A 21,500-nucleotide genomic window follows, 5' to 3' on the forward strand; every position below is an offset into this window, starting at 1 on the left:
CAAACTTCCAAGAGTTCCACTGCAATTAAAAGTCTCACAGCTAATCAAACACCAATTACTACATACAAGAACTCTACGATTGGTACTCATAAAGACTGTAGTCAACTTATAGAAAAGTTTGATACTGATTGGTACAAAACACTTGTCAATATTTTATGTAAACTCACACTGTAATTCTAGAGTCCTAGAACCACAATTACTAGAGAACACTGAAAAGAAGGAGTCCTAGAACACTGAGAAGAAGGACTCGCTTTCTATATAAAGCCTTATACTAAATTCTTGTACATTAATGTGAATCAAGTTATAGTGCTCACTAAAACATAAAAAGTTATTTCAAGATAGTTAATAGTTCCATAATATCCAGCCTCTTTAACGTATTCCAAAATTTCACAAAGAGATAAAATCTATTCTAAAAATACTTATCAAACAAAAAAAAAACTTATACTTCCGGACTTCACAATTTGAAAATAAATATTAACTGTTCATTACGTCCTTCATCACTCATAAAAACAGACAAATAGTGAATGTTAACTCCAATGATTATACAAACTTAAAACCCGTCAATGCAGGGTTGGTAGAGTGGTAAGATTCATATTTCTCAGTGAAGAGAGGTCATGAGTTCGACCCTTAAGGACGACAAAGCTCCCTCGGATAAAAAAAAAAAAAAAGACCAAAAAACGTTTAGTAAAATGGGTCATTTGACTTATTTCTTCATTCTCAAAACCGAAAAACACGATTCAAAATTACGCACAAAAAGAGACACTCGACCCAAATTTCATTCACACAAAACTTGTAACTCCTAATGGGTGAGTCTTTGTTCCTATAAATCATGATATAAATCAAGAAAACAAAACTAAAATCATTCTTGAGAACAAAACTTACCAAATGCGAATTTGTTCCACAAGCGCTCTCAGCATAAATTTTACCAAACAGTCAAAAGTTGTGTTCAGACCACCATTCTTTGATAAAAACACTAAAAATCGATTCTCACAAAGAACGTCATTCTCAGAAAAAACCATTACTAAACGCTCACTTAGTTTTTACTATGACATTTACAAATTGGTGAAAAGAATTATTATTTTCGTTCAGAAAAGTTCTTAGGAAAACTTGACTTTTATACATTAGAGGAGCAACAAGGTCAAGGTCATGCATAGAGATATCAACAATAAAGTTATTTAAAACTTTCTTCATTAATAAGTAAAAAAACTTTCTTCATTAGAATACTTATTATATGATTGATATTGAAAAGGAAAAACCAAATGAGGGTTACGATTGGCTTGAGCCTTGAGGCCAATGAAAATAAGACAATTTTAAAATAATTAAAAGAGTTTTTTTTTTTTTTTTTAAGGAGAAATGTAGTCTTAATATATAAATTATCTTGAGAAATGTAGTCTTAAAGAAGAAGAAGGGATGCATTCCATTTTTAGCATATGCTAAGCTATTCCAAAAATTCTATTTCTCAGAAATAAGATGCAAAACACCAAATCAGAAGCAAGTTTTGGAATATAAAATCATGTTAAATCAGCTGTTAATGAATCATGCTCAAGGATATCCCCCCACCACCCCACGCCCATCTCCACACAAATAAATAAATAACAACATGAGATTAACATCTATTAATTATAAAATGTAATCCACTTTATGATTGTCTAAACTACTAAACACGACTGGTTTAGTAGGTCAGATTACCCTCATCAAATGACTTTTAAGTGTAGATCAATTTTCAGAACATTGGTAAGGCTATTTAGTTTTGTAAACCTAAAATTACATTATAGAATAAGATGATTATAATTTATTAATGAAGATTAAGGGTGTTGAAACTTGAAAGGTGGTTTAGTCCCATTTTTAAAATTTATCCATATAGAAAAAGAATGTTGGAACGTGATATCATGTGTGTTTCCTTTTGGTGGCATCTTTTAAGGTTAAATATTTGAGGTAATGTTCTAAGTTAAGCAAATGTTCTTCCATGGTACGAATCATTTTAACTTTTCCCAATGTTTGACATTGTTGTTTAAGTACTTCAGAGACCTATAAAAACTTCAACAAAGCATCATTGTTGGGTTATTTTTTTTATTTATTTATTTTCCAACTCTCGAGTCTTGTGTGTATAATGGAAACTTTGTATAATTGTTGAGTTATTTTTATTTTATTTTATGTTGAGGAATCTGCAAATACACTTGAACGATTGTTCTCAAAATACTTCTTTTTGAGAAATAAACAAATTGAGTTTATATAGAGCCCCCAAAGGCTATGGATGAAGAGTAAAAACACATCTCTTTGTGAGGGTACCTTTCAGTTCAACTCTCTTCAGGAAGGTACCTCCATCCGGATGAAAGTCTCAAGTCATATAGATTTATTAATATTATTATATATCTATATAATCATGGCAAGATCACAACAAGGTTCAGGCTTGATTCGTGTGACATAAATTAATATTACATAGTTCCTTGCTATATATAAACTATATAATCAGCTCCTCTCAACGTATTCGATGTGGGACTAAATAAAATCATGGATAAAAGACACGATTAAAACAGATATTTATATAAAATAACATTAATAAGTTTTAAACATATTTACAACATTTTCTTTTTTTTTTTTTCTTTTTTCTAGAGTCTCTATGCAGAGGATTAAAAGGAACGTATATAAGGTCACATATCTCTATGAAATTGTTCTTTATTTGAAGCATCTAACCAAATTTTTTTCATAAAAGGTAAAATATTATCCAATACGAAATGTGAGGAAATAGGAATTTTGCCCGGGAGCAGCACTGTTCTGAGTAGTGGGTGTCACAATCGTTTATATGTAATTCACTTAATCTGGACCATTTACATGTAAATGAATTCCAGAAAATTTGGACCAAACTTGGAATCTAAACCTCTACTGCTATGCTTCCAAGCAAAATCCAAGAAATAGGGAATAGAGACAAAGGAGTTGCTCTTGCTTCTTCTCTATATTAATTTATAAGGAGTGGAACAGTTATTTAATTACCAACTTAGATCCCACCTTGGGAGAATCCATTCTGGTTTTAAAATTGACTTCCCTGGGTGAATAGCAACCCTCCTCTAATTCCAACCTTTCGCAGCCAAAAGCAAACAAAATAGAGAGAACCCATAATTGTTAACATGTCTACTTCATCTTTCCTGGCCTCCAATTCGCAGACAAATAGAATCTCAATCATATTTAAAGCAAATCAAAATCAGGTTTTCTTTCTGATAACATCTCTATGGCATGTAACACATGCTGATCAAATCAAGACAAGCACAGGAGGGAAGTGAAGGCGACGTGAGCTTTTCTCAGGTTTCAATTTTTTTTTAACTAATGAAATGATTATCTCATGAGATCATGAATGGCTTGACTCAAAAAAGAAGATTATGAAGGGCAAGTCAAGAACAGGTTAGGTAAATAGCCATCTAGTCAAGAATGGTAGATGAGTTCATGGAGATGCTTTCATGGGCTGCTGCTTCCCACCTTTCCCATCCGAGTGGTGGTTGATGGTCGCTTGTTTAAGGCATGCTAATATACTCTGTGTCCAGACAAGGCGTACTTTCTTGCTTTCTTTGCTTTCTTTGGGTGATCAGTACTGAATGCCCTATTCGTGATACCGAGATGATTAAGAGAGAGTCGAATGCACCGACACACGCTCTACCTAAATTCCAAAAATCCTTGTTTAAAGTGGTTAGGACTTAGGACAGTGTGTCCTACATGAGCCCACATCTATTGATTCCTGATGCAAGAATCCTATAGACCCACATGCCAGAGGGTCACCTTTGTTGCAGAGAAGGACAAAAATGAATTTGGTTTTGAAGGGAAGTTTTGCCTTGAGGAGATCATCGAGAGTCATTAATTAAAGGGACCTACGTAAATTTGGCTCATGCATGCATGCAGGGATGCATTATTATTACAAGTTGATGAAAAATAGTACACACAGTTGCAGGCCAGGCCATTTATAAATATTTCAACCGGCCAGTACTGGAATCCAAAGCCATCAAAGTGATTCAATGTCGAATGACTAGAATCTATTAATTAATTGTTTTGGTTTGATCTGCATTCAATTAAACAAGTGTGAACCTAAGATTGTGACTTTACAAACCAGGTAATTTTCAAAGAATTTGGAGTCGTCCATCATCGATAATTTTGCTTTTGAAACACTTTTCCACCACACATTCGTTAAAGAAAACTATTATCTAAAGATTGATAAGATAGACTCGTGTTGAATGTATGATGGAAAAAGATCGGAAAAAAAATCATCGCGGATAAAGGAACTGAATTCTAACTCACGTGTATGCCTTCCACCCCCACAATATATAATCCTTAGTTTGGTGGGTGAAGAGATTCTCCCTTAACTCATTGTTCACCCTACTGGAAATTATCAAATATCATCCTTTGCCAGAAATCACCCACCCCCAATATAAAAAAATATAAAATTAAGAAGAAAAAAATATTTTTAAGGAAAAAAACTCGAAACTGAGAAATTGGATTAGAAATTAGAATCGAAGAAGAGACCTTACCAAAAGATATCTCATCCATTAGGCTTCGATCTACATTTGAGATAACCATCATCTAGCCTTCTATAAGGTGACAATTGAAATCCCGATTAATATCAGGACAAGGACTTGTTGGACAACAAAACCCTTGTTTTCTTTCTTGGACACATTCTCTTCGTGGCGCCTTGTCTCTAATATGTTCTCCGTTCACCGATTATTAGGGAAATTTGGGGCAAAAATATGATTTTGCAGCAATGATGGTGGGGCACTACAACAACAACAACTTGTTGGACAACAAAACCCTTGTTTTCTTTCTTGGACACATTCTCTTCATGGCGCCTTGTCTCTAATATGTTCTCCATTCACCGATTATTTGGGAAATTTGGGGCAAAAATATGATTTTGCAGCAATGATGGTGGGTGCACTACAACAACAACAAAAACAAAAATAAAAACAAAAACAATAACAATAACTAAAACAATAACAAAAACAAGAACAAAAACATGAACAAGAACAAGAACAAAAACAAAAACAAAAACAAAAACAAAAACAAAACAAAAAAACCATTGTTAGTGACAAGTAGGCGTAGCCAAAAATAGTAAAACCATCACAAAAAATAAAGGGCTACGCTAGTTACCTACCGTCGCCATGTCTGTCATCTATACTAGCATCGCAGGAAATAGGCAACAATTTTTGGGCACTGACTGGAAAAATATTTTCGGTGATGGTTTCAATCGTTGCTAATAATTGTATTTTTTGTGATGGTTACAAACGTCGCCAATAATTGTATTTTTGGCGACGATAATATTGGTCACCAAAAAGTTTTTGGCTACATTATCCTATGTGTGGGTAATTTAACACATTTTTAGGGACTAATACTTTAGAAAGTGTCGCAGAAAATTGCGTTTTTGGAAAAAGTTTAAAATCGTCGCAGAAAACTATACTGGTTGACGGTTCCGTAGACAACCATAGGCATAAATAGTTATTTTAGCGTCGGTAGAGATAAAACCGTCACCAAAAACATTTTCTTTTCTTTTTTTAATTAAAAAAAATCATCATCGATCCTAGGCAAGAAAAAAAAAACATAAACCTGAGTGACAAGTAATATTTAAAATTATTAAAATCCTAATATGTATGCATTGTTTTTCATGTACTGAGATAAAAATAAAGACAAATGTAACCGTTGCAATTCATTCCCAACAGTCCACCTTTCCAAACATGAGTTGTCCAAGGGCAATAGAAAAACAAATGCATTTCACTTTCAATCTCATAATCACACATACATAGAACAAGCGAAGGAACAATTTAGCCAAGATGCAGTCACATTCTTATGATATAAACCATACAAAAGTTAATAATAATAACCAAAGTTGTAGAGACATGGGGAAGTATCATCTACAACTTCACATACAAAAGAATTTGCAATATCTTTATACAAAGTTATTGCAAGACATAGGTTTGTAAAGTGGACTGAGAGTGTGGAATTTAGGTCTCTTCTTCTGCTTCTTCTTCCTTTCTTCTTCCTTTTACTTGTACCAAAGGAGTTGTCTCCACTCACTGATCCTCAGTTGCTTCACTTTCTTGTTCTCCTTTTAAAAAAAAAAAAAAAAAAAAATTAGAAAAAGATGAAGAGAAAGAAAAAGTAGAAACATCTAACAAAAGTGAAACAAATTGCTTCCAAAGTTTTGACTTTGATAATTATTTACCACCTCCACCTACAACCCATGCAGGGGAAAAAAATTTGTAATGGAAATAAGAGAAGAGAAAATAAACAGATGTTTAGAAAGTAAACAGCAATACGTTTATTCTTTTCAATGGCTCTGCTAATTACATAAACAAAAATGATTATTAGAGCAACTGCAGTGAAAATTTCAATGATAATTGCAAGATCCTTTGAAGTTTCATCTCCTTGAGAAGAACCTGTGGTTCACAATAAGAGAATATATATAAAGAATTTATGAATCTATCTTTCTACCTTTTCCTTATGAATAGAAATAAATGCAAATTTTGTCTTCATATTAGGTTTGGCTACTAACATCCAAGAGTCTATCTCATCAATCATGTTTTCTTTTGCTTTCCACTCAAACCCCACATAACTAAGATGATGTTGTCATTTCAAGGTCTTCTGTTAAATGAACTTTGCTCTATTCTTCAAAATTATTTCAAACTACAATTTCTTTTTCCTTCAACCATTACATCTTTATCAAACATTGGATTCCCCTATTACACCACAATTTAACTGATTGGTTTAAAACTTACCTCTTTATTTTTGTTATTCTGGGTAATGGAAGCTCCTTCTTGTTTCTGCATTGAAGTCCTCACCCTTCATGCCCATGAGAGAGGTTCATTACAAGAGGTTCATTACAAGGTAAAATAATCAAATGCCCAACACTTATATGGCTGAAGGCTATTTCTAGGAAAAGAGACCTGTTTCAGTGATGAATCTACATCATCATGGTTGTATGTATTGGCATCAAATCACATACTAGGTTTGCAAGTTTAGACAGTTTCAGGGATACTTATGTTTGATAATGTCCGATACAGTATTGGCATCATACAGGTTTTACAATAGACCCATGCCCAATCCACTACCATGAACTAGGACCATAACAGTAGCATACTTTCCCCCCTAGAAAATCCACCTCTCTCTCTTCTCTTCTTCATGTTCTAGCTTTTTGGGTTAGGGCTGCATTATGTGACACTCCATTGACCCTAGCCAAACTAGTGAAAACTTGCCACTAAGATTTAAAGTATCGAGTATCGTATCAGTTAGGTGATTTTAAGAGACGTATCGTTTTGTATCGAGTATTGTATCACTTTGACTACTGTATTTTGTGTGATTTAATGGAGAGACGTATCGAGATGTATCGTATCGGTTGGGTCAAATAAATATACGTATCGGCTAGTATCGTATGGTATCGTGGGATACTTTAAACCTTGCTTGCCACACAATTAGACCAAGCTACTCCTTACAAAAGCTGAATCCTACAACTACATTAAGCTATAACGCAGTTATGGACAATTTAGTATCTATCATAAATTTTTTATGCTGAAGGAGATTCCGAAAAAAAGTGTTACTTCAAATATTCAGCCGCACGCACGAGAAACACTGTGACCTATCAAGATACCACATTATGATCATAAAAATCCAAAGTCATGTACTTTAGGGAAAAGATATCATTAGTTATAATAAAGAATCAAGAATAGTCAGGATCCCGTTGGGATTGGCCTTAGCTAGCTAGAATCAGCTGATCCAAGCTAAACTAGTCAAGTATCAACCAATCCAGATTGCTCAATAACACAGTGATCATCTCTCAATCCTTGATTTTAAGTCCTAAAATAAGATGTGGTAGTCATGAAATCAGAATATCAAGGCATATGATCACATAGACCCAAAATGAAACAAATTTATTCAATGATCCACTAATAGCAACATTTACGTACCCCATATTGTTTCTTTGTAGGAGCTTGAAGGGTGGAGAGTAACATTGTTGTTTGTCAGATTTCTATTCATGTTGAATTTGAAGAGGTAAATCAGATGAATACCCAGATATATAGAATTGATTTCTAAAAGCTTTACGGTGAGACACTGAGACCTGTAACATCCACTATCTCTTTAGGTATGGACTTGCTATAATCCCCCACTATGCCTGAAGGCCCTGAACAAGGGTAAGACTTGAACACTCTAGTCCTCATTCTCCTGCATTTAACTTCTGAAGAACGATCTCTTCATGCATGATCCTTTTGAGCACCTATTCTTCAAGAAGGAGTCTCTAGTTTTCTCATCTGAACTGACTTAATCGTTGGAGGTGGCTTCCCGTCCTCAGAAGTGACCCACTCTCACCATTGTTTTGGTCTCAGGAACCAGGTCCAGATCAGAGACGAACCAGGGAGCTATGGATACATTTTTCACCTCAACATAACTAGATCCTCACGAAAAATGTGATTTCCTTATCTAGGAATTTGTTTTGAAATTTGGACTTCTGGAAAAGTAATACTCATTACCTTGAAGCAAAATTTTGATTTTTAAGTCAGATAGAGGTCAAACATCATTCTTCAAGGAAGCAAGATCAGATTTCCAAACTCATAACCATTAGGCTTATTTTCTAGAATTATGAAAATCTTCAGAGCTTCACAGTGAGGACTTTCTTCATAAAACACCCCTAAAATTCCCATCCTTATCTCTGATCATGACCCCCCCCCCCCCCCCCCAACTGTGCAAATTGGTTCCGGTTGTTGACAGAAGCATCTGTGTTGCTGTTAAACCACTCCTCCCTTGGCGGCTTCCATCCTACCCTATTTTTCTTAACAAGGGGCTCTTGGACAGCAGACCTGCAGCTCTCCCATGCTTCTTTCACACCCAAGTAATAGTCATCTGTGATAGCTCTCCCATTCCCAGGTCTTATGAAAGTCTCTTCGTGAACATCCTTGTTTCTTTAACATAATAAATCTCCAAAGTTTTCATGTCTAGTGTCTCTTATTCCTTACATCCTTTAACTATAATAGCTAGGCGTGTGCATTGAAGATAACGTTGACTCACTTGGTAAGGGAATTTCACGCAACAGATAGAAAAAAAGTTTTCAACCTTCATATATATGATGCCATCTGGCTGGTGCATCCATGTAAAATCATACAATCTTGTGGACTTCATTCTCATTGTTTGTAAATTAAAATACTTTATTTAAATAAATGCGATAAATAATGAAAACATGAGCTGAGCCAAGATTTAATGTCAAGAGGATTGAATACTGGTGAATTGGGTGCCTTGGTTTTTATGAATTTGTCATATACTTTAAAAGCTAATTATTTACAATAATATTTCTGTCACATTTCCTCAATTGGTACCCTAACTGCAATACCCGAAGGTGTGCTCCACAAGCCCGAAGATCAGTTCTGAACAATCATCCTCCCACATAGCACAATATTATAATCAAGAGTAAAAGCAAATCATTGTATTAATGTAATTAAAAAGAAATAATCAATGAACGGATCTCAAAAGGATCACAAGAGAATAATCAAAGTGCGAAAAATGATACCAATGTAATATTAGAGTATAGAGTATAACTCTAAAATCAAAAGCGGAAAGGTAGATCAAAATTTAAAGTAATACAACTGAATAAACTAAAGAAGTCTAAGAATCAATCTAAGTTTCCCATTGGTTCTTCTTCTTCTTCGACCTTCACCTTCTTCTCCTTGGGCTTGTGTACTTAAATCTGAGGATCTACATTTAACTCGTGCTCCCAATGGCGAAAGACGATGTCTATCATTATTAATGGTTGTTGTCAAAGTGGTTCAAATTGGCACTTGAGTCATACCACAAACCACTATTTTCTCCCACTGTTTCTATAGCTGCATCATATAGGGAAGAGTCATCACCACAGGAGCTTGGGATCTCTTCCTCACCTGCATAGTCATCTAACAAACATTGTTCCCGAAGGGTGAGCTCAAAAAAACTCGGCAAGTAATTCAAGTACAAATAACCATTACGGACATTACAAGTACAAAGCATGATGCAAGATGATACGAGACAATGTGCATGTATGCATCTAACTCTAGCATATGTTAGTCTCTAATGGCAGACACGCATTAAGATAGAACATTATACTCCTTTGGGCAATCTCAATCACTCTCCCTCAACAATCTCTGTATCTTGGTTCTCCGTTGTAGTTAGGTCAGGGCATCCATCTCAGACATTCACCATGATTGGGGTTTAAATCACCACTCTCTCACTCCACCATTGGTATGGGTATTGGCGCGTGTCAGGGTTATATCTAGTCTAATGCAAGTCACCTACTAAGTCATATCATCTCGAGGTCGGATACTTCCTTTCCATGCCCCAGGCAATCCGTTCTAGTATCTTTCACCCTAGAGTCATCGTACCCTATGGCTCCAACAAACTCGGACTACAGACTCTTAACCCTATTGGTGATTCACATATAATAAACGAGAACTCTCATGTCCTCTCACAAGTTGTCTACCGGTCTTAAGCGCCCATGAGCCCAGGCTTATTAATGAATGGCCCCCACAATGTGATTAAGTCTTCTCATGGATCAGATATCGGTCTTAAGTGCCCATAATCCCCATTGCCGCCACGGGTCACACGAAATCAATACCCATGTCGATAGGGTGAGACATATGACGGGGTTTCCTAAACAAGTCCTAAGTATGTCATCCAATAATCATGGAAAGTGTCAAGGGGAACCATAGGAAGCATCCCATATCACCTGCACTAATGTCCCGAGATAGAAACACCAAAAGGGTATTCCCCATTCCACAACCACAACTTAAGCAATCACATTACAATATGATTCCATATATAACATCATGTTATAATCCATTCATGTTGCAACATTCACATTCATACAAACATGCATATCGCATAATGAATATCATACTGAAATTTAGAGGCGTATCCATCATGCATAAGTTCTAAAAACTGTAAATAAGATCATGCTCTTAAAATAGAAAGTAAATCATACTATTTGTAAATGAACTTCCTTACCTTATGTTCGATTCGAAATCTCCAAAGAAAATATCAAATAATAAGTTCAAAGTTGTCAAAGAAACCTTAATCATACAAGTATTAAATATTAGGAACAAACCCTAAAGGATCAAAGATGAAACGAGGTTAAAACAGGGCAACCTGCGGTCACTGTATCCTTTGGTCGCTTGGTCTAGTTGCTTGGGGTGACCAAGGCAATCGACCAAGCCTTCCCAATACAAACAATAAAACCTAGATTTGATCGAAAACTCATCGTTTGAGTTCCAATCACTCTGAAATTAATAGGAAAACTTTAAAATAATATAAAGAGACTCTCTAACATGGTTTAGGCCTCAATCATGGTCAACGGAATAAAAACCTAATGGATCACATACTAGGCTTCATCCGAAATCAATCCATAGATTTCATGGATAGACTAAAGTGAATGGGGATTCACTCTAGGACTAAGAAAACAATGGATCAAGGTCTCAAAATAACTTAGAAATAGATCTAGCATGGATTAGAAATCAAATCAATCAAAAGATAATACAATCATGAAGGTCATGCTAGGCTTTTACCAAAATCGCATCATGATGTTCACAGAAGGAATAGAGTGAATGGGTATTTACTCTAAGACTATGAGGAATTAAGAGTATACCATTACAGTAGCTTAAGACCTTGTCACAATCACAATAATGGGTAGAATCAATAGAGAGAATAAACTAGAAGGAATGAAAATGTTTACTAACCTTAAAGAAGAAGAGTCTTTGAGCGGAACATCTCACGAATGCTTGGGGATCTTCCTTGGCCTTGGAGAGGGTGTTCTAAGGTTCCCCTGACATTCTCTAATAGCTTAATGACAAAGTGACTCAAATTATGTCAAAGTTTGAATCTATAAGGCTTCGGAAACCTGATTTCCAAAAAATACCAAAACTGTCCCTGGGATGGTTGGTCGCTTGGGGCGACCAAGGCAAGCTGAATTTTGGTCTCTAAAAGCCACAAACTCCTCTTGGGGTCCTTTTCTAAGTTATGAAAAGGTTTTACCTAGTTTTATGGGACCTTTCACTTGTGTCATCACTGCACTCATAGTCCATCTTCCAAGTCCGTCATCATTTAAGTTGCATCTTCTTCAAAAATCAGACAAGGTTTTCATCATAGGATCACCACCATCTACTTCCATTGGTTCCAAGTCAGATCCAATGGGTTCAATTGGGATGGCTCACAACTATTTTCTTCCTTCACTTCGGGTCTTTGGATCTACAATATGGATTTTCGAATTAGGGTTGTGAGATTTCACAATTTCTACCCATTATCTTTACTATTAAAAAATTTTCTCCAATGAAGGGGTCAAATGCTAATGTTTCACAAATAGAAAGAGGGCCAAAGGGATTTCTTTAGGGCATGTTTGGTTGTCTGAATCCAAAGATTTCAAATCCCTAGATTCATGAATCGGAGATTTATACCTGTTTGGTTGTAAAACCTCCCTGGATTCATAAAATCCATGGATTTCACTTTTTTGCCTAAAAACATAAATTAAGCCATTTTTGGATATTGGGTGAAATCTATGAATTCCACTATAAGTACAAAATTGATGAAATTTGCGGATTCACGCGGAGTAACCCAACGGCTATGAACTTCAATAGATTTGAGGCCAATCAAGCAATTAATGTTTTGAACCATGAATTCGTAAATTTGAAATCTATAAATTTGAAATCTCATTTTTTTTTCAAATCCCTGGATTCATGTAACGAAACAGGCCCTTGGGAATTTTCAAAAAATTGAGGGAAGGGGGCTCAAACACTAATATTCCACACATAAAAAGAAAACCAAAAGAATACATATAAAGGAATTTCAAAAAACTGGGTGGACCCATACCCCCCGCCCTTGCCATGGTGAAGCTTTGCTCCTAGATGAGGAGAGAAGTACCAAATTGAGTAAAGATCCTCTCCACCCAACCTGCCTGTCAAACTATCCTCCCACACTTGCTAGAAGTAGTGGGACCCACACCTCATGGTCTGCCCATGTCAGACAGGGCATTGTGGATCCCACACTCATGAATGTGCGGACAAGCTGGGTGGAAAAGATCTCCACTATAAAAATAAAAATAAAAAATTAACCATGGCATCTACATCTTTTACTACTCTCTGGGAGGTGAATTAAGAATAATAAACAAGATTGGGAGTTCAATGATGAAAAAAAACCATCTAGAGTGCAATCATAAGCTCAAATCATGGCAAATGAAAGAAATTTATTTCCATTAATTCAATAGTTCGCCAATTATTCGATCTCCTTATTCTCTTAAACTAAAACTAAAGGGAATTAGCCATGACAAACAGCCTTCCCATGACCAGAGACGAGCCTCGCATCCTCTTCTTCATAGATGTGTGTTTCCTTCAGCAATCTGCAATAGAAATTCAAAAACCTCTACAATTAGTAGTATGCCATCAATAGTATTGTCTGAACTCTGAACAATGAGAGTAGATTGATCACCCAAAAAAAAACAATGAGAGTAGATTTAACTTACGATTGTTGAACACTCTTCATCATAGTTGTGGAGGCGATGATGAATTCTCCGTTCAGGTACTGTAGTTCACCATCTATTCCTTTTTCAATCTTAGAGTCCAGTTGCTTTGCATCCAATATGAATGGTTGGTCAGAGGCCTGGAAATGTATAAACATTTATAAAGTTGATGGAGCTTCATTATTAATGGGATATAAGTTGAAGGACTAGTTGATAGTTACTTACCATCACCCACCCCCATATGTCTGCAAAAGATGGCACATGAGTTGTATATGCAATCACATCTACATGGACCCAAACAGAAGGATTCGATCAGAATTCATTTTCAATCTAATTTATGAACAATTGCACCTGGAATTATTATTGGAAACTTACACTTGAAGACATGTTTGAGGGTGTTGTATATGGAAGTGAAGGCCTGCTTGTGGGTATGAATACCTGCTAATCCCGCCTGTAGATATATAAAATAAGAGTAGAGTAATTAAAGACTACAATATTACCCAGTTAATTAAGAAAGAGAGGAGTAGAAATTAAGATGGAACTTAATCTTTTTTCATTAATACACACTTGAGTAATAAAGATCCCGTTGGAGTTAAGTTTTGGCTTGACAACACTTTCATAGAATGTTTTGGTGAAGAGATGATAGCAAGGTCCTCGTTCAATTGGATCTGGCACGTCCCCTATTATCACATCGAACTTCTCACTACGAGCCTTCAACTCGGCCCTTAAATCAAACATTAATCACTTTTGATTAGTAATTAGTAACAGTTTTATGCATAGCTAATCAGTTTTGGAAGCAGATTAATTACAATCAATGAACCAAAAATGCAAAGGCTGAAACCCTAAAAACTCACCTCGCATCATTGAAAACAAGATGAAGCTTCGGGCTGCGAAACGCCTTCCGGTTTTCAGGCAGGTATTTACGGCAGAAATCAACTACCACCTGCAACAAGTTGTCCGAAAAGCTGATTAGATGCGAAACCTTTTGATCTGTAGAATGGTGGGTCCCATGAGACTAGTGACTAGAGTTAGTGGAGATCCTCTAAAACCATGTTATCCTTGCACCCATTCACCCACGCTCATATGAATGTGGGGCCCACAATACCCCTGTCTGACTGAATGTGGGTGAAGAAGCAGCCTGGGTGGAGATGAGGATCTAGACTCGCTTAGAGTCCGGATCACCTCCCCTTTCAAAAAGCTTTTTCACCACACATATTGTATTGTGAGACCTACAAGGTCCCTCCTCTGAATTATTTTATCATACTCAAACATGAACGTTACACTATATTTGATGAAAAAGCATCGGAAAGCACAGAGTTCTCCCCATGACAAGGACGTGATCCTGACTCTGCTTGTTTGAGGGCCTTGGATGTCATTGTATGTATAAAGACACCATATTGCTAGGTTTCACAACTTCTACAACCAGGTGACCTACTGGCCAATCATCCAACAATCAGGATCCACCTCCTAAGCGTTGGCCATTGTGCCAGGCTAACACTGCCCCTAGATGCTTGATCGACACCCAAGTTGCACTACAGAGGAGGATCTAGATTTATGACTATCATTTTGTCAAACAGTATAAATCAATAATTGATAATCAAAAACCAACATCTCATAAGTAGAGGTTAAGAGTTCAAATCTCTTTAGGCTGAAACTCCCTCTATATAATCCTTATAGAATCCAGATCTTTTCTGCCCAATCCTCTCGTCTGTCTAGTACATCTAACTGTCCAATAATTAAGCTACACGTGGAAGGAGAGGATGGCAATCGTTAGATGCAAAAATTGAAACAGAACCAATCAATTTTCAAATGGCTAAAACCGAGTCGGTCCGTTTTCGAAAAGTGTGATTCTATTTTTAATTAGACTGATTCTAATTCAACATTTGCATCCAACAATTGACATCCTCTCTGTCCATGCGTTGCCCATTGATGGTCGGATTGAACGGATGGACTAGAGCCTTGGATGGAAAGGATCTGGATTCGTGTATAAGCTCTGAAATCACTTCCCTTTCAAAAAGTATATAATTAAAAAAAAAAAAAAAAAAAAAAAAAAAACCGCCTGGATCGTTTGGGCATGAGCCCTGAACCTGATCGATGTCACACATGACAACTCTCTCTACTGTCTTGTGCTTCAGTACTTCTCTTGCAGCAAAACCTTCGCCACCTCCCATTAAAAAGACCGTTCTTGGACTGAGATATTACATATATAGAACGAAAATGTTAAAACGATCTATGATTTTCCATGAATTTAATAGTAAGAAATAAACTGAAAAGAAAGAAAAAAATTTAATTTACTTGGGATGGCATAAGAGAGCTGGATGAATCAGACATTCATGGTAAACGAATTCATCCGCTTCAGCACTCTGCATTTTTCCTTCGATCAGCAAAACCTGCACCCGAAAAAACAGAGAAAAATAAACTTTAGAGAGACCAAAAGATATTATGTTTGAACCAAATTTTGATTGAACCAAACCTTGCCGAAGTGCTTTGTGTCCAAAAGAGCAATTTTTTGTTCCTTGCTGCTCCCTTGGTGCAATACACTGGTGAAGAACAGAGACAAAATTTAGATCTATAGAATAACTTATCGCATGAGAGAAAAGGGAAATGGGTTTGATATGGGAAAAGAGAGAAATCGTGAATGTACCCGTTCAAGGCGTAAGACCATTTGAGATGATCAGAGAGTTTCTCTTCATACCAGAGATCCTCAGAAGGAAAAACAGTAAAACCTCCAACCATAGTTCCAAAGAAGAAGAAGAGCCAAAACACAGAAGAGGATAACCGAATCAATAGAAAGGTAACCAGAAAGAAGTGAATGAGATCAGACGCAGAAGCTGATAGGTATATAAAGAGATGACGAGAGAAAGAAAACCCAAAACGGGAAAGGAGTTTGCATGGGGTGAACGTAAATTTCTTTTTTTTTTCCTTTTTCTGAAAACGTAAATTTGAGTGATATAATGACAAATATGATTGGCTCTCAGGTGTATTTTCAGTTGTTGGTGTGTACAAGAGATCGAAAATTGATTGATTTAATTTCTATTAATATCCCTCTTTTTCCGTAAAATCTTAAGAATCAGATAATTGGTTGCATGTAGTATGCACATTAAGCATGAAAGTAAATGGTGCATCTATGATATATAGGATAAGTATGGAAACCACAAAGAAGAGCAATATATGGAAAGACATTTATGACTATATACTGGTAGGATATTTTTGGTAAATGAAGAGCTACAATATGAAATTATGCATCGTTTGATTATCCTTGTTAGGTTCAATGTCAAAATTAAATATTGTTTGACATAACTTGGCCTAGCTCAATACCTGAGGGCCAACATTAGTGTTAGGTTTAAAGTAGGGCATTCAAGGTCATAGAACAAAATTCCATCGAAACTTGCGAAATTTTCATTGAAATTTTTCATTTTGGAAAATGTGAAACGAAACTCGTGGGGACCAAAAAAAAGTCCTCAGTTTCGATCAAAACTGTCGAAATTTTGTCGAAACTTGTCGAAACCTCGAAACTTGGTTCAACCCAGTTGGACCAGCTGGTTCATGAGGAAAAAATTTTCTAAATTTCATGGGAAACTTAGGAAATTTCGTGAAAACCTGAGAAATTTTGTGGAAACTTGGGACTTTTTCCTGTAAATTTTGTAGTTTTTCCAAATTTTCAATTTTTTTATTTATTTCATGTTTCTCCAAATACCCACGACAAATACCCCCTCCATCAGGACTTCCCTATCCAAAGTGCATATTCCCTCAAGTTGGTTATCTTAAGTATATTGATGATCAGACTCATAAAGTTACAGTTTTTGATTAACTTGACAACCATAGGCATAAAATATCATGGGATATCTATATTCGTTAGTTGGAGGAGAGGATATTACAGGCATAGTACTAATCAGCTCACATGATGAATCCACTCTTGGCACTCCTCTTAACACTAAGTTGTATTTTCCTTTTATTGTCAACTATTTTGAAGTTAGAAATTATATATTGAATGTTATGTGCTTAAGTAGTTAAGTTTATAATGTACTTTTTGCACAACTCTACATTGATGTTATATACATTGAATGACATATATACATTGATTTTTTTAGCAAAATACAACAAATGTATTCTTTATACTCTAATTAGCTTAAATACAAGATCCCACCCCAAAATACTCTATAAAACCTGTCGAAACTTAAACGGAAAAGTCTTCAGTTTTCTCGAAATTTTTCAAGTTTCCACCTAAGTTTCCCATTTTCACCCGGTCGAAACTTGAGTTTTCCTCAAATTTTTTACCATGTTCAAGGTCATGGTCAGGTTTTCAAAAAGTCCAGTTCAACTCTTCAAAAATGTCAAAATCCATGAGAAATTTCAAATAACCATTCATGAACCTTTGGGGCGAAAAGGGCAAGCTCAAGACTACTTTTGTCGGTGATCTGATTTGCAGGTTGCAATGGGAGAATAACCTTGGTGCACCCTACAGCTCTAGTTTCAAAAGACTTGGGTTTTCTCTTGTGTCTTTTATTGAGAAACCTCATCAGAGTTCTCGAGTTGTGTCAAATTGTTTTCGTGCTGTCTTGCCTTGCAATCTCTTGCTTATGTGGGTGTTCAATAATTTTTTGAGGAAGGTCTTTCCATTTCCCTTCTCCATAAGTTTTAATGTAGTCAGTAAGTATTATATCCTCATAGGCTGACCATGGGTACCTCTAGTATGTCTCACTTGGCAAAACATGGACTCCTACCGTGATACGGAGAAAATTAGACCGAACCCGATCCAACCAGGTTCGAGCATTAAGTCCCAGTTGAACCATGATCGGGACCAATCTTGACCTAATCTCTATGATCGTAAAGGAAAAAGTCGTTTGACGGTTGTGCCACGAACGTAATCCCAAATCTTGCAAGATACGTAACCAAGTTTAAGAAGGTAATTACCACTAAGGCGGAGCAGGGAACGTGCCAAGATCGGTAACTACCCACCTTCCCAAATAACCAGGGTAAAACCCTAGGATCGAATGGTTATCAATGAAGATCACGAATACATCCAACGATCGAGAATTGAATGTAAAACTTATATAAATGAGTAGCCTATTCATATATGAGGTATATGAATCGTTTCCTCAACATTTACGTTCATTCTTTACTCTATAATTAGCCAGAGTCGTGTGATCAATTCCTTAACTGACTTAGCCTTCGGAGGTGGCCTCCCGACCCCCAATCAAGGCCACGTCGACGTTGTTTTGCAGGTTTATCACTGAAGGATCTAAAGGCTAGGCAGATTCGGAATGCATCATACCAATTTATATATATATATATATATATATAGCTCTAGAACAAGAAGATCAAACACCTTCTCCCCCACTTCTTCAAGAGTTGCTTTAGTTTTGAGAGCTTTGAGACAGTGAGAACCACCGGTAGATAATTAGTAATCTTCCATCCTCTCTATATATCATAGTTGATTTAGAACTTCAACACATACTCAAATGGTGTAGCTTAGCTTTCAACTGCAGGTCCCCATCAGCTTTATCAGATATATCATACTAAAACATACTCGCGTCTCATTAGAAGAATAGTTTTTCTTGAAGTATTAATGCGACAAAATTATTTGAACGTCTAAGGGCCTTTTTGCTACCAAATTCATTCTCTGTTTTGTCTATTTAAAAGAAATAAATATAAGAATCTATTTTTGGTCAAAAATGAAAAAATTATTTGATAACCTTTGGTCGAAAATAAATTATGGAATGAAAATAAGTTTGGCATATTAAGCTAAAGTTGATAAAAAAAAAATGATGTCGAGAACTAGATCATTAGAGTTTGGGAGTAAGAAACTAGAGAAACAATAAGGTTTTCATTTAAAAAAAGAATGTATGTTTATTATCATACCCTCAATTTGTTTTGAATTTTAAGTGACTTTTTTGTTCTAACCTAAGATCCATAATAGACAAAACATTTTGATAAGGGAGAAATAAATTAGCCCACGAACCGGCTTTGGATAAACCAGTTTGGTTAAACCGGAGTCGAACCGGTCGGTTAAACCCAGTCGAACGGTCGATTAAACCAGTCCGGTCGAACGGTCGGTTAAACCCAGGTCGAACCAGGTCGGATACACCCAATTCAAACAGACCAAGTCAAGGTCGGTTATACAAGCGTAAAGGCAAGATAACAAAGTGAATCTTAGTAAATTGATAACCGAAGACAAAGTATTCGACTGGGACTCAATAACTCATATTTGAGTAGGACTCAATCACTAAAGTTCGTATTGCAGTCCAAATAATGTTTTAGTTCGAGACGAACTCATACGTGAAAAACCTATAAAAAGGTAAGGGAACACAAAAGAAAGATACGATGAATAGAACTATCACTATTCGTATCATTATTGTTCATTACTTTCTTGTCTTCCTTAGTCGGATTCCTAACTAGATCGTCGGAGGTGAAAACTCGAGCTCATTCTTGCAGGTTCAACCGGCTGAAGGGACAAACAAGATTGTGCAGCAACACATCTATTATAGATTTTGGATTTTTTTTTTTTTCTATTCTTTTAATTAAAAATAGGATTTAAAATGATACCAAACACATTAAAATAAATAAATAAAAAAAGTCAAAAAATGAAAATAATAATTGACACCAAAAAAATCATAAATATCACGTATTCACCACACACAATTTGTCTAAGGTCCATGGTCCCACCAACTAGAGGTCTCACCTATGGCTTCACAACCACAAATTATGTAAGACCCAGTAAAAAATAATAAAACATTTAAAAAAAAAATTCATCACCTAATCCTATGAGCCCCTTTGTAATTTGTGGTCAACCGTCATCAGGGGAGCACAAAGTGCTATCGCACAGTGGCTCCCCTGAGGAGGTGGAGGCGATCCATACGGCGGTTGGGTCTGATAATTTAGTTGGGACCAGATTGGTCCCCATCAAATAAATGCATTCAGTTGTTAGCTGTCTGGGTGAAAAGTTAGGGCATGACGCAGACTTGTGAAGCCTGAAACCAACCATGAAAGCAGAGTCATCAGTTCATCTTCAATTTGAAGTTTGTACGGGTTTTACCAGATACAGATGCATGGGATTATGGGAAGAATGTTGGATGCATATGCAACTAACATTCTAATCTCAAGACTACGCATCCATCACCTCTCACTACCCTTTAGCTTCCTTGTTTATCTACCTGAATCCGGATTTATTAGCCATTTGGGGGAGGGAGAGGGGGCAGACCAGAGTGCCCCACACGACATATGAGTCACAAATTTCAGAAGGGAGACCTGGGCCTCATGTGGAGTCTGAAACGATGCCTGCAAGTAGGGTAATACCCCCCCCCCCTCAGTTGGATTCCAAATTTATAACAACAGTAGTCATATCATTGTACGATTTACTACATTTCGTGTATCTGAAAGAGGCCCACCCACATTTAACACTATATAGAAACTTTAGTTTTGTATTTTGGATCAACATATATACATGGAATCTTTCATCTCTCAATGGTGTGCAATAGCTGTTATATACATTATGGTTCAAACCATTAAAACCAGAACGAACCACGCAAGTAAGCTTATTTGGCTCAAATCCAGTTCGTTGGGTCCATCTATCACTTCTCTGACATAGCACTTTCCGGAATAGCGCTTTTTGGAGGATTGATGGCTTTGGAGGACACTTCTCAGTGAGTGTCACGTGGTGTGAAAGGCTTCTCGGATGACCCTTGTCAAGCGTCCGAGAAGCTATATTTAGGCCGAAGTAACGTTGTAAGGGGATTTGGTGTATCATTATCCAAAACGTCAATTAAAGGAATTAAATTCAGCATTTAATGCTTTAGACTCATTAAATGTCTAGCGCTTATCAGAAGGTTTCTCATTCACTCAAACCTTTTCGAGTGTCGTGCCTTACATTTTCGACCCTGAATGTCTGATTAAGCTGGGATAAGGTATAGTTGTCCTCAAGCTTCTCCAAGAAGATTGAGGTCCTAACTTTTGGTGATTAAGTAATCTATCGTGGGTAATCACAATCCGTCATCCTAAGTTGGAAGATCAG

The 21,500-nt window shown here is 36.3% G+C and overlaps 1 protein-coding gene across 1 annotated transcript; it reads right to left on the reverse strand.

Annotated features, from left to right (window-relative positions):
- Nucleotides 1-13,178: 13,178 nt before the first annotated feature.
- On the reverse strand, nt 13,179-16,225 carry LOC149021520 (thermospermine synthase ACL5-like). Its single transcript, XM_089147457.1, has 10 exons — nt 16,134-16,225; nt 15,963-16,029; nt 15,785-15,879; nt 15,577-15,679; nt 14,344-14,432; nt 14,057-14,213; nt 13,865-13,940; nt 13,715-13,773; nt 13,493-13,629; nt 13,179-13,369 (listed from the first exon to the last, which is right to left on the reverse strand). Exons 1-10 carry the CDS (start codon nt 16,223-16,225, stop codon nt 13,288-13,290), a joined length of 957 nt encoding a protein of 318 aa, XP_089003583.1. The 3' UTR covers nt 13,179-13,287.
- Between the last annotated feature and the right edge of the window lie 5,275 nt (nt 16,226-21,500).

The sequence above is a fragment of the Hakea prostrata genome, chromosome 3 (genome assembly GCF_041222555.1).
Source record: "Hakea prostrata isolate BN-2017 chromosome 3, UWA_Hpros_2, whole genome shotgun sequence".
In the NCBI taxonomy this organism is placed as follows: domain Eukaryota; kingdom Viridiplantae; phylum Streptophyta; class Magnoliopsida; order Proteales; family Proteaceae; genus Hakea; species Hakea prostrata.

Coding starts and splice junctions, on each gene's coding strand:
- LOC149021520 (XM_089147457.1), bottom strand. CDS start 16,225: ATGGTTGGAGGTTTTACTGTTTTTCCTTCTGAGGATCTCTGGTATGAA. Junction 15,880..15,962: donor ACACAAAGCACTTCGGCAAG/GTTTGGTTCAAT, acceptor TTTCGGGTGCAG/GTTTTGCTGATCGAAGGAAA. Junction 14,433..15,576: donor TCATGTGTGACATCGATCAG/GTTCAGGGCTCA, acceptor AACTTGTTGCAG/GTGGTAGTTGATTTCTGCCG.